At 44.5% G+C, this 12,293-nt stretch overlaps 1 protein-coding gene across 11 annotated transcripts in view; it reads left to right on the plus strand.

Annotated features, from left to right (window-relative positions):
• The first annotated feature begins 6,193 nt into the window (after nucleotides 1-6,193).
• Nucleotides 6,194-12,293, plus strand: part of Strada (STE20 related adaptor alpha) — a 28,374-nt gene continuing 22,274 nt past the window's right edge. For 4 of the 11 annotated variants that reach the window (XM_032912278.1, XM_032912279.1, XM_032912281.1 and 1 more), the window contains exons 1-2: nucleotides 6,194-6,308; nucleotides 12,161-12,240. In XM_032912278.1, coding sequence (XP_032768169.1) covers nucleotides 12,205-12,240 — 36 coding nt within the window. In that variant the 5' untranslated portion in view covers nucleotides 6,194-6,308; nucleotides 12,161-12,204. Of the gene's footprint in view, nucleotides 6,309-12,160; nucleotides 12,241-12,293 lie in introns of those variants that run through there. The other 7 variants (XM_032912280.1, XM_032912282.1, XM_032912284.1 and 4 more) reach the window with 4 other exon arrangements.

The following is a 12,293-nucleotide window of genomic DNA, read 5'->3' on the forward strand; positions in this document are numbered from 1 at the left end:
TGTTAATCTTGAATATTCCTTTGTGATTACCACTGAACACTTTTGGAGTATTTTATATTTATTCTAAAGCCCTCTATGGTTTGTTTCAGGAAGGGTCTCACTATGTAGCCCAAGCTGGCCACAGTCAAACTCAGAATTTTCTAGCCTCAGCCGCCTAAGTGTTGGGACACTGACATACCACTGCACCTTGACCCACAGGTTGCTTTGTTTGTTTGTTTGTTTAAATTTAAATTTATTTTTATTACTTTTTAGGTTTTGTTTGCTTTTAATTTAATTTTTTTATTAATTTATTATAATTACAGCATTCTGTCTGCATGTCTGCAAGCCAGAAGAGAGCACCATATCTCATGTGGTTGCTGGGAATTGAACTCATGACCTCCGGAAGAGTCAGTGCTCTTAACCTTTGAGCCATCTCTCCAGCTCCCTTGGGGTTTTTTTTGGGGGGGGGTGTTGTTTGGTTGTTGTTGTGGTGGTGGGTTTTGTTTTGTTTTTTGAGACAAAGTTTTGGTCTTGGCATTCTTGGAACTCAATCTGTAAACCAGGTTGGCCTTGAACTCAGAGACCCACCTGTCTCTGCTTCCCAAGTGCTGGGATTAAAGGTGTGCACCACTAGAACTCACTTTCTAGGCCAGGCTGGCCTGAACTCCTGAGTGCTGGGGTCACATACGTCTCGTCCATCACACCCAGCTCACTTTACCTACACCGTCATTAATGAGCTCCTTCCTGTGTTAGTCAGGTCTCCATCACTGTGACAAACAGCTGGGATAAGCTTTAGATAGAAAAAGATGGTTCAGGGTGGCAGTTTCAGTTCTTGGACTGCCCTTTGGCTTAGGGGAGGTAGCCTATGGTAGAGCAAAGTTGCTTACCTCACAGTGGCCAAGGAGCTGACAGATAGGAGAGGCAGGGGTACTAATATCTCAAAGCCCCACCATCAAAGACCTCATTCCTTCTTTGGTTTCCATCATCTACCCATAGTGCCACTGGCTATATGTGTTTATCATGGGACTTTGGTGACATTTCAGATCCAAACCATTATAGTCCTCCTGGGGTAAGACATCTTCCTATGTATGAATCAGAGGACCAGGAGAGTAGAACGTTGCTTACTGTCACGTTGGAAAGACCATGCTTTCTAAATCTTCTTGCCTGAATCACTGGCAATGCCAAAACTAGCCCTGAAGTATAAACAAAGACAGTGTCAACAAAACCAATTGCTAGCACCGGAGGGATGGCTCAGTGGTAAAGGTTCTCGTTAAGCTTGATGACCTGAGTTTGAGCCTCAGAACACATGCGACTCCTACAAGCATGCACACATGTACACAGTAGGTGGATAAATAAATGTATTGAAAAAACATTGCTAAGCTTTTTCCTTTGGGTAAGTCACTGATCTCTTGAGTCTATTGTGTTTATTTCTTTATAATGTGAGAGTAAATATTTTTCCTATCTACCTCACAGTTTATTTAAAATTTTTCTTTATGTGTATGTGTGTTTTGCTTGCATGTATGTCTATGTACCATGCGTGTACAGTGCCCAAGGAAGCTAGAAGAGTGCTGGAATCTCTGGGGCTGGTGGTCGTAAGCTGTCCTGAGGGTACTTAGGACCTGAACCCAAGACCTCTGAAGAGCAGTCAGTGCTCTTAACTGCTGAGCCATCTCTCCAGCTCGTCTCACAGATAGTTTAAAACCAAAAGATAATCTTACACTTTACGAAGGCAAGGCTACTATCCAAGTCTATTCTCTTGTTCTCTGTCCAGTGGAATGAGGTGAATGAATTATTTTAACCTCTGACTTTATATATAAGAACTGATAAGGTGAGGGGGAGTTGTTTTGTTTTTTCTTGGAGTTGGGGGGTATGTGGTGAAAATAGAATTGTAATTGTGTTTCCTTTACACAAGGAAACCTCGCTGTATCAAGCGTAAGATGTAGAACTCCTTTATGTGGGACTTGGAGAAGGGAAGATACTTGGTGACATATCAGTCATTCAGTAGGAAGTGGAGAGTGTGAAAATTGTATCAGGTCTGTTGGATTTGGTGAGAAGTCAAATTCTGTACTTTCTCTTCTGCCTCACTTACTCTAAATGATGTTAAAGGATGTCAGAGGGAAGAGTTCGACCTGGAGGTCTGGCTTCTACTGCAAACGACTGAAACAAAAGGAAAAAGAAGCCTGGCTGGGCGTGTAGCTCGTGTCTTTAATCCCAGTTCTTAAGTTTCCAGTGTTTGATGATTGACTTTTATCGCAAAAGGAAGGTATCAGGGCTGGAGAAAGGCCAGAGGTTAAAAGCACTTAACTGCCCTTGCAAAGGACCCACTTTGAAATCTCAACCCTAGGGGGATCTGTTGCCCTCTTCTGGTCTCTGCAGGCAACTGCAGTCACATAAGCATCTTCTAAACATAAATTTAATAAAAATCTTAAGGGCTGGCAAGATGGCTCAGAGGTTAAGAGCACTGACTGCTCTTCCAGAGGTCCTGAGTTCAATTCCCAGCAACCACGTGGTGGCTCACAACCATCTGTAATGAGATCTGGTACCCTCTTCTGGTGTGTCTGAAGACAGCTACAGTGAATAAATCTTTGGAACAAAAAAAAACTTAAAGCAAGACAGTGTTATGGTTGTATAAGTTCACAGCTTTCTTAACCCTCTGAATTAAGAAGGAATAAAAGAAGGCGTGGTGGGCCCTACTGCTTGCTTTGAAGTGAGGTCTCATCTGTAACCCAGGCTGGCTGTAATTCAGGGCAGTGCCCATGCCCCAGCCTTGAGTGATGGGGTGATAGGTGGGTATCAGCACACCTATTTGTTCTCTGAGAGGGCTACTTGTTAGTCATCACATAGGCTGGTTTCTAGGGCACAGATAGGCTTGGCCTTCCAGGCAGCTGGAGTGTACTACTGTGTTCACTCACTGTCCTTCCTACTCTTGACACAGAGCCTCTTGTATTCTAGGCTGGCCTCTAGCTTCTGGTCCTCGCTCTGGCCTTTTTTTTAATTTAAGTCTTTATTTCTGTATCTCACTGTAGTGCTGTGACAACAAAACAACATCTGTGCACCAGAGCACACATACATCTCAGTAGGCTGTAACTCATTACACCACTGCTAGGAGTTAGCACTCTGTATAAGATGAAAATTTTTTTTGTTTATTTTATTTATTTTATGTATGAGTGCTCTGCTGTATGTGCACCTGAATGCCAGAGGAGGACATCAGATCCTTTTATAGATGGTCATGAACCAGAACATGTATGCTGGGAATTGAACTCAGGACTTCTAGAAGAGCAGCCAGTGCTCTTAACTGCTGAACCATCTCTACAGCCTTCGCTCTGGCCTTCTTATTCTTTTCCTTGGGCATTACTGAGGAGCAAGGTGGTACTGCCTCACCTGGTGAAATGCTTTTCAAACGAGCGATGGCTCAGTGGTTAAGAGCACTGACTGCTCTTCCAGAGACCCTGTGTTCAATTCCCAGCAACCACAAGGTGGCTCACAACCATCTGTAATGGAATCCAATGCCCTCTTCTAGTGTGTCTGAAGACAGCTACAGTGTGCTCATATTACATAAATAATCTTTAAGAAACATATTTCTAGTTAGCACACAGAATAATGGGTCTCATTAGTACACATTCATACCCATAACCTTGTACTTTGCTCCTGTTTGTTCTCACAGTACTCTCTCCCTCCTTCCATTCATATTTTACATTTATATAGCTTCCTTCTGTACATTTTTCTGTAGCTTGGCCTATCACTTTGCAGAGCTAGAACTAAAGTCTGTTTCCTGTGCTAAGAAAGCTTTGGATTTGTGTGTCACGTATAATCACACACACTTGAACCCAAGGCCTCCTGCCTGTTGGGTGTCTGCTGATACACCTCCAGCCCTCCAATTCCAGGGCTTTTATCAAGGCTCTTTCCTTTTGTCTTCCTACTCCTTCCTAAAATGGCTATTTGAAAGCTCACATCAGGTAGTAGAATAAAAAGTGCTTAAGGACATGAAGTTGAAACTACCTTGCAGATTAGATAATTCTCATTGACTTGTTCTTCACTGCAGGAAAACAAGCAGCCAATTTTTCAAGGCGTTTTCAGAAAGCTCTGGAAATCTTTAAACACCCTAACATTGTAAAAAGTTCAAAAGCATCAGGAGCTTGTGCCTTCCAGGGCTCACGCTCGGACTCTGAATGTTGACCTTTCAATATACAGTTCATTCTGACTTAGCAGGGTTGGTGCATGAGAAGCTGTGCATTTGCCTACCAAAATAGTCACGGCAGATTCTGGGAGGAGGGGGTTCTCAGAGCACTTACTGTGGGTAGTCATCCAGTTGGTAAAATCTTTTAGCCATGCTGACTCTCAAACTGCAACATCCTGTTAGAAAATGTGGTATTAGACGAAATACCTAGTGTTTACACATCCCATCGTAATGACTAAGAGGTTTTAGGGCCCAGGCACTTGTCTAGCATGCTATGAGGCCCTAGGTTCAATGTCTAGTACAGTCCAAAGAAGGGGAAGGGAAAGAAAAGAAAACTTCAATTTGAGGTTGCCTTGGCAATTACAGTCTGGTGCAGTGGTTTCACACTGTCATCCCAGAAGAGATGGGGTTTACAGAGTTTAAAGTCAGCCTGGTTAGCTTGGATTAGGTGTGAGACCCTGCCTCAAAACTATGTTTGGGGCTGGAGAGATGGGTCAGCAGTAAGAAGCACTTGCTGCTCTTGGAAAGGATCTAGCACCCACAAGTTTCTGTCACTCCAGTTCCAGAGGGTATGACACCTTCTGACCTCTGCCTGCTTCTGCACACACATGGTTTGTGCACATACATTCAAGTCCACATACACATACACATACAAATACATTCAAATAGAAGTACACACACACAACATACAACAAATAAAAGCAAAGCTTGACACCTTTTCAGGTACTGCTTTTTTTTTTATGTTCTGGATTCCAAGGACTGTGTGAACTGGCAGAAACTGAGTTTTCCTCCACTCCCTTGCTTTTTGTGGATTCATGAGGTTCGATGCTGAAATATTTTGAGACTGAGATTGCAATTCGGGATGTTAAAACATTGGACAAGGCTACAGCTGTGTATAAAACAGCAAGAACCCCGGATAAGGGTGGTGTGTGTTTTCATCAAGTGGATAAACTTAAAATTCTTGGAAGTTAATAGACCGGTATAAATCTGTGAGGAGACAGCACTAGGAAAAAAAATGTATTCATTACTTGACAGGACATATACGGATGTATTGGGTCCTTACCCCACAATAACTGAAGTACTAAAAATTACTTCATGATAAAATGGAGTGCTCATTTTATCAGTCCTATATGCTTTGGCCCCTGCAGCTGTCTTATTTGACAAGGTAAATCATCATAGATTTCTACAAGTAGAGGACACGCAACCAAACCTTTAATCCCAGCAGAGGCAGAGGGAAGCTGATCTCTTGAGTTCAAGGCCAATGCAGGCAACATGCGACGCTATCAAAATTACCTCATTACCAAAAAAAGTTATGAACAGAAACAAAATCTCTCGTTTTATGGAGAAAGAAGGAACTTTTGGGCACAGAGGGCAAAGTTTCCTCTTCTAATGCCTGGCCTGAGAGAGACCCAAGTAAGACGTGTGTTTTTCCATTTAAGTCCTACCAGGTGAAATGATTTGGGAGCGGCAGAATGCGTTGAGGGGTGGGAATACCCCTGGTAGCCAAGTCAATAGCTATAGTTAGCCCTTGCCCTTTTTCTTTCTGCTGGAAGGGGCCCTTTTGGACTGCAACAAAGACAAGCTAGTAGGTCTTTCGCTTCCACATCCTTGGGGAAACCTGCCTTCGTACTAGATAAGGAACGACCTCAGCAAAGGGGAAAAGACTAGTTAATAACTCTCCCCGACACAGAGACTGTGGGTCTATCATTTCCGATAAGATAAGGATAAGGTGGGAAGCAGAGAGACCCTCTCTGGGGAAAGGCGGAGCTTCCTCTACTGGAGGGTATGGGTGGGGCAAGGCGGAGCCGAGTCCTTCGTGGGCAGTGGTAAGGCGGAGAGCCCGGCAAGGCAGGACTTCCTCTGCAGGAGGCAAGAGGCGGAGCTTCCTATTTGGATGGGGCAAAGCAGAGCTTCCTAGTAAGGGAGGGGCGGGACTTCCTCCGTGAAGCGGGGTAAGGAGGAGCATCTTCCGTGAAGGGGCGGGGCTTCCTTACGGGAGGGGCGAGGCTCGGCCAGTTTCCCTGGTTCCCTCCACTGCGCATGGCACGTTGCGTACCTCCCTCCCAGCAACCGGCCTGGCGGCAGCGCGGCCACAAAACTGAGGAGGCGGAGCCGAGACGGAGTCGGTACTGCGCTCTGACTCCTAGACCAGGTACCGGGTGGCGGGCCCGCCTGGTGCGCTCCCAGGGCCGGTTCCTCTCTCCCGACTCCGAGTCCATCTCCTCGGGGTTGGGCCCCAAGCGGCCATCCCGGCTCACCCTCGCCCTCCTCTAGCCCTCATTTAACCTGGGTTCTGGGTTCCCGCATTGAGGTTACAGCCTGAGAGCAAAATTAGGCTTGGGCCTTGCTGGGGAGATGCTGAGCAGAGTTGCCGGACCGGAGAGGCTAGCTCCCGCATGGCCTCCCCACCTTTCCCGAGGCTTCCAGTTGGGGTTGAGCTCTCATATGGAAGCAAGATCAGGGCTATCCTCTGCTTTGGTCAAAACGAAGAGCTTCTAATTGTCTTTTTGTCTTAGTTTCCCCAGCAATTTTGGGGACCGAGTATGGTGGCTGAGAATGAGCACGACCGAAGGGGAGTGGCTAAATAAAATTGTTCATAGTTTTAGGAAATAGGATAACTTCTCAACTCGGACCTCTGCTAAAATCCTAAGGTACTTCAACTTGACCCCCTTCTCCCAGACTGTTGGAATCGGTCTTACTGAAATACCCGTTGAGGTAGTACCATGTTCCAATATTTGGATGGGTCTTCTATGAACTAGTTGATAGCTTATCCAGAGATACCCAACACCTGAGACTCAGATCTTGAGAGGTGGTAGACCAAATTTGAGTCTGTGGGCGTGGCTTGATTATCTCTAGTGAGGACTTGCTTTCCATTCCTAACACTACCAAGAAGAAAATTGCTATCTTGCCTCTGTCTTAGTTCAAGAACTTAATAGTTTAGCCATTAGTTAGAGCACTGAACTCTCTTTACCCTTTAATTAGGTTTCTTAGACGTTTGGCTGTGTTTATAGTTGTGACCCCAGACATGAAGTTTGGAGGACCAACGATAAAAATAGAAAAAAAAAAAAAGTCACTGGCCGCCAGCCTGTGTCCAGGCAGAGTAGTGTCCCTTAGCCTCACCAAGCATACAAACAGGTATACATATACATACGAACATATATACGCACGAACATATTATATATATGTATACACACACACCCACACACACACACACACACACACACATTGGTAAGTGTAAGAGTTAATGTGGGAGCCTGTCACGATAGCACACGCCTTTAAAACAAGCACCCAGGAGGCAGAGGCAGGCAGGTCTCTGAGTTCAAGGCCAGCCTGGTCTACAGAGTGAGTTCCAGGCAGCCAGGGCCACACAGGTGAGTTAGTGGGAGCTGCTGTAACAGAGGGTACCTGAGGTGATTACTGAGTGTCAACATTAGACCAGGGACAAAAAGGGAAGCAGAGTCTTTAGACTACACTCTTTTCTTTTTTCAAAAGAGACTGTAGCCAGATGTGATGTTGAATTCCTGATCCTCCTGAGTGCTGAGATTCCACGAGTGAGCCATCTCTAGCCTCTTTTTAAACATCAATACTACTATTCTGGCAAATTACCACCCCACTCCTCCCCCACTTCTTGGAAGATAGAATCCTTCTCAACATTAGCTGAACTCTCAATATTAGTTAAACTTGAACTTGACAGAGATCAATAGCGAAGACACCTGCTGCGCACCCCTCCTGCACACCTTCAACATACACTCATACACTAAGTGGATCAATATTTTATTCTTCCACTAAAGCCACTAATACCTCAGAGCTTTCCCACCTCTGCCATTGGCTCCGTGGCACATCAATCATTTTCTGAGTACTCAGGAACACAAACACACATCAGCTATAGAACGGGTTCCCGGATGAGGTATTAAGTTTTCAGTCAGTCACATGTCTAGGAGAGTTTGTAAAAGATAGTCCCCCAACTATGCTTGGTGGCACAGGCCTGTAATCCTAGTGGTTAGGAGTGGAAGCAGAAGGATCGAGATCAAGGTCACCATCGGCTACATAGTGACTTCATGGTATACTTTGTGGTAGGGGACCCTGTCTTAAAGCAAATTGTCCAACGGGCAGAGGATGAAGTAGATGGCTTGGGATGGTGCTGTGTGCTTCATACTTCATTCTTAGCCGTCCATCCGTTTCCTGGTGTTTCCAGTGCTACAGACTCCAGGGATGTTGTTTTCTAACCAGCATACTTTTCTCTGGGTTATTTTTACCCCTCCCTTTCTTCATTCCTTCATAGACTGACATTTCTTGGAATGTTCTTCCAAACAAGATGTCTCAAATGTTAGTTAATAACCATGGTCCACATGGCAACCACATTGTCGTCTCCAGGGAGTGAGTTAGGATTTCCCAGCCCACTCCAGACCGTCTGAGCTGCAGCCTGCAATTTCAGAAGATCTCTAAGTGATTTGTGGGCACAAGATGTAAGACACACTGCTTAGACCGCCATTGTGTGTCAAAGCCTCGGGTGCTTTTCTACTCCCTGCTGGTACAGCCATGTGCTGTCCACACACACACTTAGAGAATGTTCAAAGAGCTGATGCTTCAGTCAGGCAGTGTTACGTTTAGTGCTACTGGGTGGTTCCTATGTGGCAAGCACTGTTGTAGAAGTTGGTACACCTTTGTACAAGACAGAGCAGATACTGGGGAATAGTTATGCTCTTTTGCTTGGAATTTCCGTTTTAAGTCACCTTTGATGTTCTAGGCCCACTGACACTCAGCCGTGCTTTTGATGAATTCTATAAATTACTCATTCCTTGTCTGTTTCCCCACCCTTTTTGGTGTGCTTACTACTTCCATAGCCAGCTAAGGGCGCACTTTCTGCTTCTGTATGTGTCGGGTACCAGGGCCCTGTTGAAGGGATAGTCATACTTGAGGACAATGTATTCTCACGTATGACTGACACCAACACATACTCTGGGGTTTTAACACATGTTAGCATAAGTGCCACACCTCTTCCAGGTTTAATGTATAAACCTCAACATCATAGCTATTCTTTCAGGTAAAGAAAAATAAAACTAAAAATAATTTTTTCTATACTGGGGATTAAACTTAGGGCCTTGGGCATGCTAGGCAGATGCTACACAGCTCAGCTATTCCTAATCTGTACTTGTAAATTTGGTTGCCCTAAAGTGGATTTTCAGTTTATGCAGAGTGTATAGGATTTAGTCACACAGCTAAAACTGAAGCCTTGTTATTACTTCTGAGGACTTCAGTTGTCTCAAGTCCTAGTAGAGTCTTAAAAATAAGTAATCGTTGATTGTAAATAATGCAACTGTATGTGGTATGCACCCCAGTGTAGAGTGCTTGTCTAGTATGTGTGTATGTAGTATGTGATATGCACCCCAGTGTAGAGTGCTGGTCTAGTATGTGTGTATGTTGTATGTAGTATGCACCCCAGTGTAGAGTGCTGGTCTAGTATGTGTGTATGTTGTATGTAGTATGCAACACCTCAGTGTAGAGTGCTTGTCCAGTATGTGTGAGGTCCTGTGCTGGATCTTTAGCACCACAAGTCAGTAAATTATAAGGCTATTTTGGTACCTGTCAACTATGAATATTGCTTTGCCAATGTATTGTGGTATTAAATGTTGATAAAAGTGGATTTATGTTTTGAATGACATATTCATCTGCTTTATCCTTCCACTGTAGTTTTCTATTTTAAGGACATTCGAAGCAGCCTAGTGATCTGAATGTCACACAAAATAGAGATTGTTCAATTATCTTTTCTTCACCTAATGTAATTGTTGTCTCCAAGGTTTACTGCCTCCCTCTGCTAACCTAGGCCTAATCCTGGAAGCTTTTAACCTCCATGTAATTTAATCTAGGCCTAGAATGTTTTCAGCCTCTTGAGACTTACTGCTGAATAAGCTCACCCTTTCTAGCTCTTTCTGAACTCTGGCTGGCTGGTCAACCCAGATGTTCTGGCACAAAACACCTGTCCATGCTGACTGACTCAAACTGGCTTCTTTCAGCTTCTGACTGAATTACTCTGCTTGGCCTCCTACTGACCGTGTCAATCTGTTCCAATCCTCTGGCTCCTTCTCGTTCTCTGGCTCACTCGGTCTTCCCCTGTGTCTAGCATGTTCTCTCTCTGCAACCTGTCTCTGTACAACTGTCCCAGGAAGGCTACCTCTTCCCTTTTCCACTCTCCCTGCTGCTCTTTTAAGTCACATCTCTTTCCTCTCTGTTCTCCTGAGAGCTGGGCATATCCTATTCTGTCAGCTCTTTCTCTAATTTGTCACTTTCACTGCCACTCAATTAGATATCACTTTCAAACATGAGTGCTTCCTTCTACAAGCTAACTTTACCTTCATTGTTTGGGTTTAGAAGTGTGTACTAAGGGCCTGTCTCTATTCCACATCGCCACGGTAGCCATGTTGCTGGATTAAAATCCTTCTACAAGAAATAGAAAAGGGAAGTCCCTCAACATTCAGGTGAATGTCTATCTGTTTTTAGACTGTTTTTGGTTTTGGTTTTTTTCCCTTGACTCAGCATCTCTTCTGTAGCCAAACTGGCTCTGAACTCTTGATCCTCCTGCCCCAGTCTCCCTAGTTCTAAGACTACAAGTCTTTGCTATGATACCCAGTCTGCTATACAGTAGGTAGGTCTAAATTCTTGTTTTGTTTTGTCCTATTTGTTTATTTTTTGGCACAGTTCATGTAGCAAAGGCTAGCTTCAGAGTCACAAATAAGCAAATATGACCTTGAATGCCTGATCCTCCTGCCTCCGTTTGCCTAGTGCTGGGATGACAGGTATGCAGCTCCATACCCATCTTAAAAATGATTTTTCTTTTGTAGACTCCTTAGAGTCTTTTCAGCACACAGTTATGTCATCAGGAAGTCACTGTATATTTTCAGAGAGGTGCAGCTGGTGTGTCTATAATCCTAGCCGTTAGAGTCTGAGTAAAGGACTTTGTCTCAAACATAGCAGTGCTGGTGGCTCACAGGTAGAGTGCCTGCCTACCCTGCCCGAAGACTCTCAGGGATGAACAGAGTCACTTCAGTTTACTGAGCATTTTAATTCAAACTAAAGATCGCACCTGTATTTACAATATTCAGCAGACAGAGATTTTTAGGCATGTGTGGTGTCATAACCCCAACATTTAGATAGGCACATCAGAGGGTCAGAAGTTCAAGGCCATTCTCTGCTGAGGTGACAGATCATCCTGGGTACCCGAAACCTGGTCTCAAGGAAGTGGGGAAAAGCCAGAGAGGTTTATGCTTCAGACACCATGTGCCTGTAGCTTCTGCTGCTGTCTTGTACTGGGTCGGCAGATATCCCTGCTGTGTTTTTAAAAGAAGCTCACTTTAAGTCTGTTACCACGGCTTTCCCACTCACCTCCCTCCAAGTGGAAGAAGTTTCCTGCCACACCTCCACTGCACCCCACTTCTCCCCACCTTGTTGTGCATTCCTCTCAGTAGTCCTGCTGTGTGCAGAGCCCACACTGGCCTGCAGTTCTCCAGCCTTCTGCCTGAGCCTCCTGAGTTCTCAGAATACAGGAATGTACTAACACCCCTGACTCCATACTTCTTTCTTACAGAAATGGCAGCATCACAATGTACTTGCACAAATATATCTAAGTGTATTGTCTTTCAACATTCTTCTAAAAAAAAAATAGTCAGAAGTTAGCAAGTTATATGTCTGCTATTGTGCCTTGAATGGTAGACCAGTAGTATGTTTTGTTCAACAAATGCTTTGTCTGGGCTGGGGATGTTGCCTAGCAGAGAACCTACCTAGCATCCAGGGAAACACCCAGCTCCATCCCGAACAGCACTTAACCCAGGTGTTGTGCTCTCCTGTGATCCCAGCATTCAGGGTGTAGAGGCTTTCAGGAGTACAAGGTCCTTCTCTACTTTGTAGTGAGTTTGGGGCAGCCTCTACTACAGGAGACTAATTCAGGAAGAAAAGTATTTCCATAAATAGTGATTTAACCAACTTTCCCTGTTTCTGTCTTCCTTTTAGGTTTAAGTTTTTGAAGTTGAAGTAGGTCTACACAGTAGGAACCCATGTCTTTTCTTGTAAGTAAACCAGAGCGAATTAGGGTGAGTGTTCCCAGTCTTCTGGCTTTCTATTTGTCTTTTCTGAAGAGTACTTG

The sequence above is a fragment of the Rattus rattus genome, chromosome 9 (assembly GCF_011064425.1).
Source record: "Rattus rattus isolate New Zealand chromosome 9, Rrattus_CSIRO_v1, whole genome shotgun sequence".
Classification (NCBI taxonomy): domain Eukaryota; kingdom Metazoa; phylum Chordata; class Mammalia; order Rodentia; family Muridae; genus Rattus; species Rattus rattus.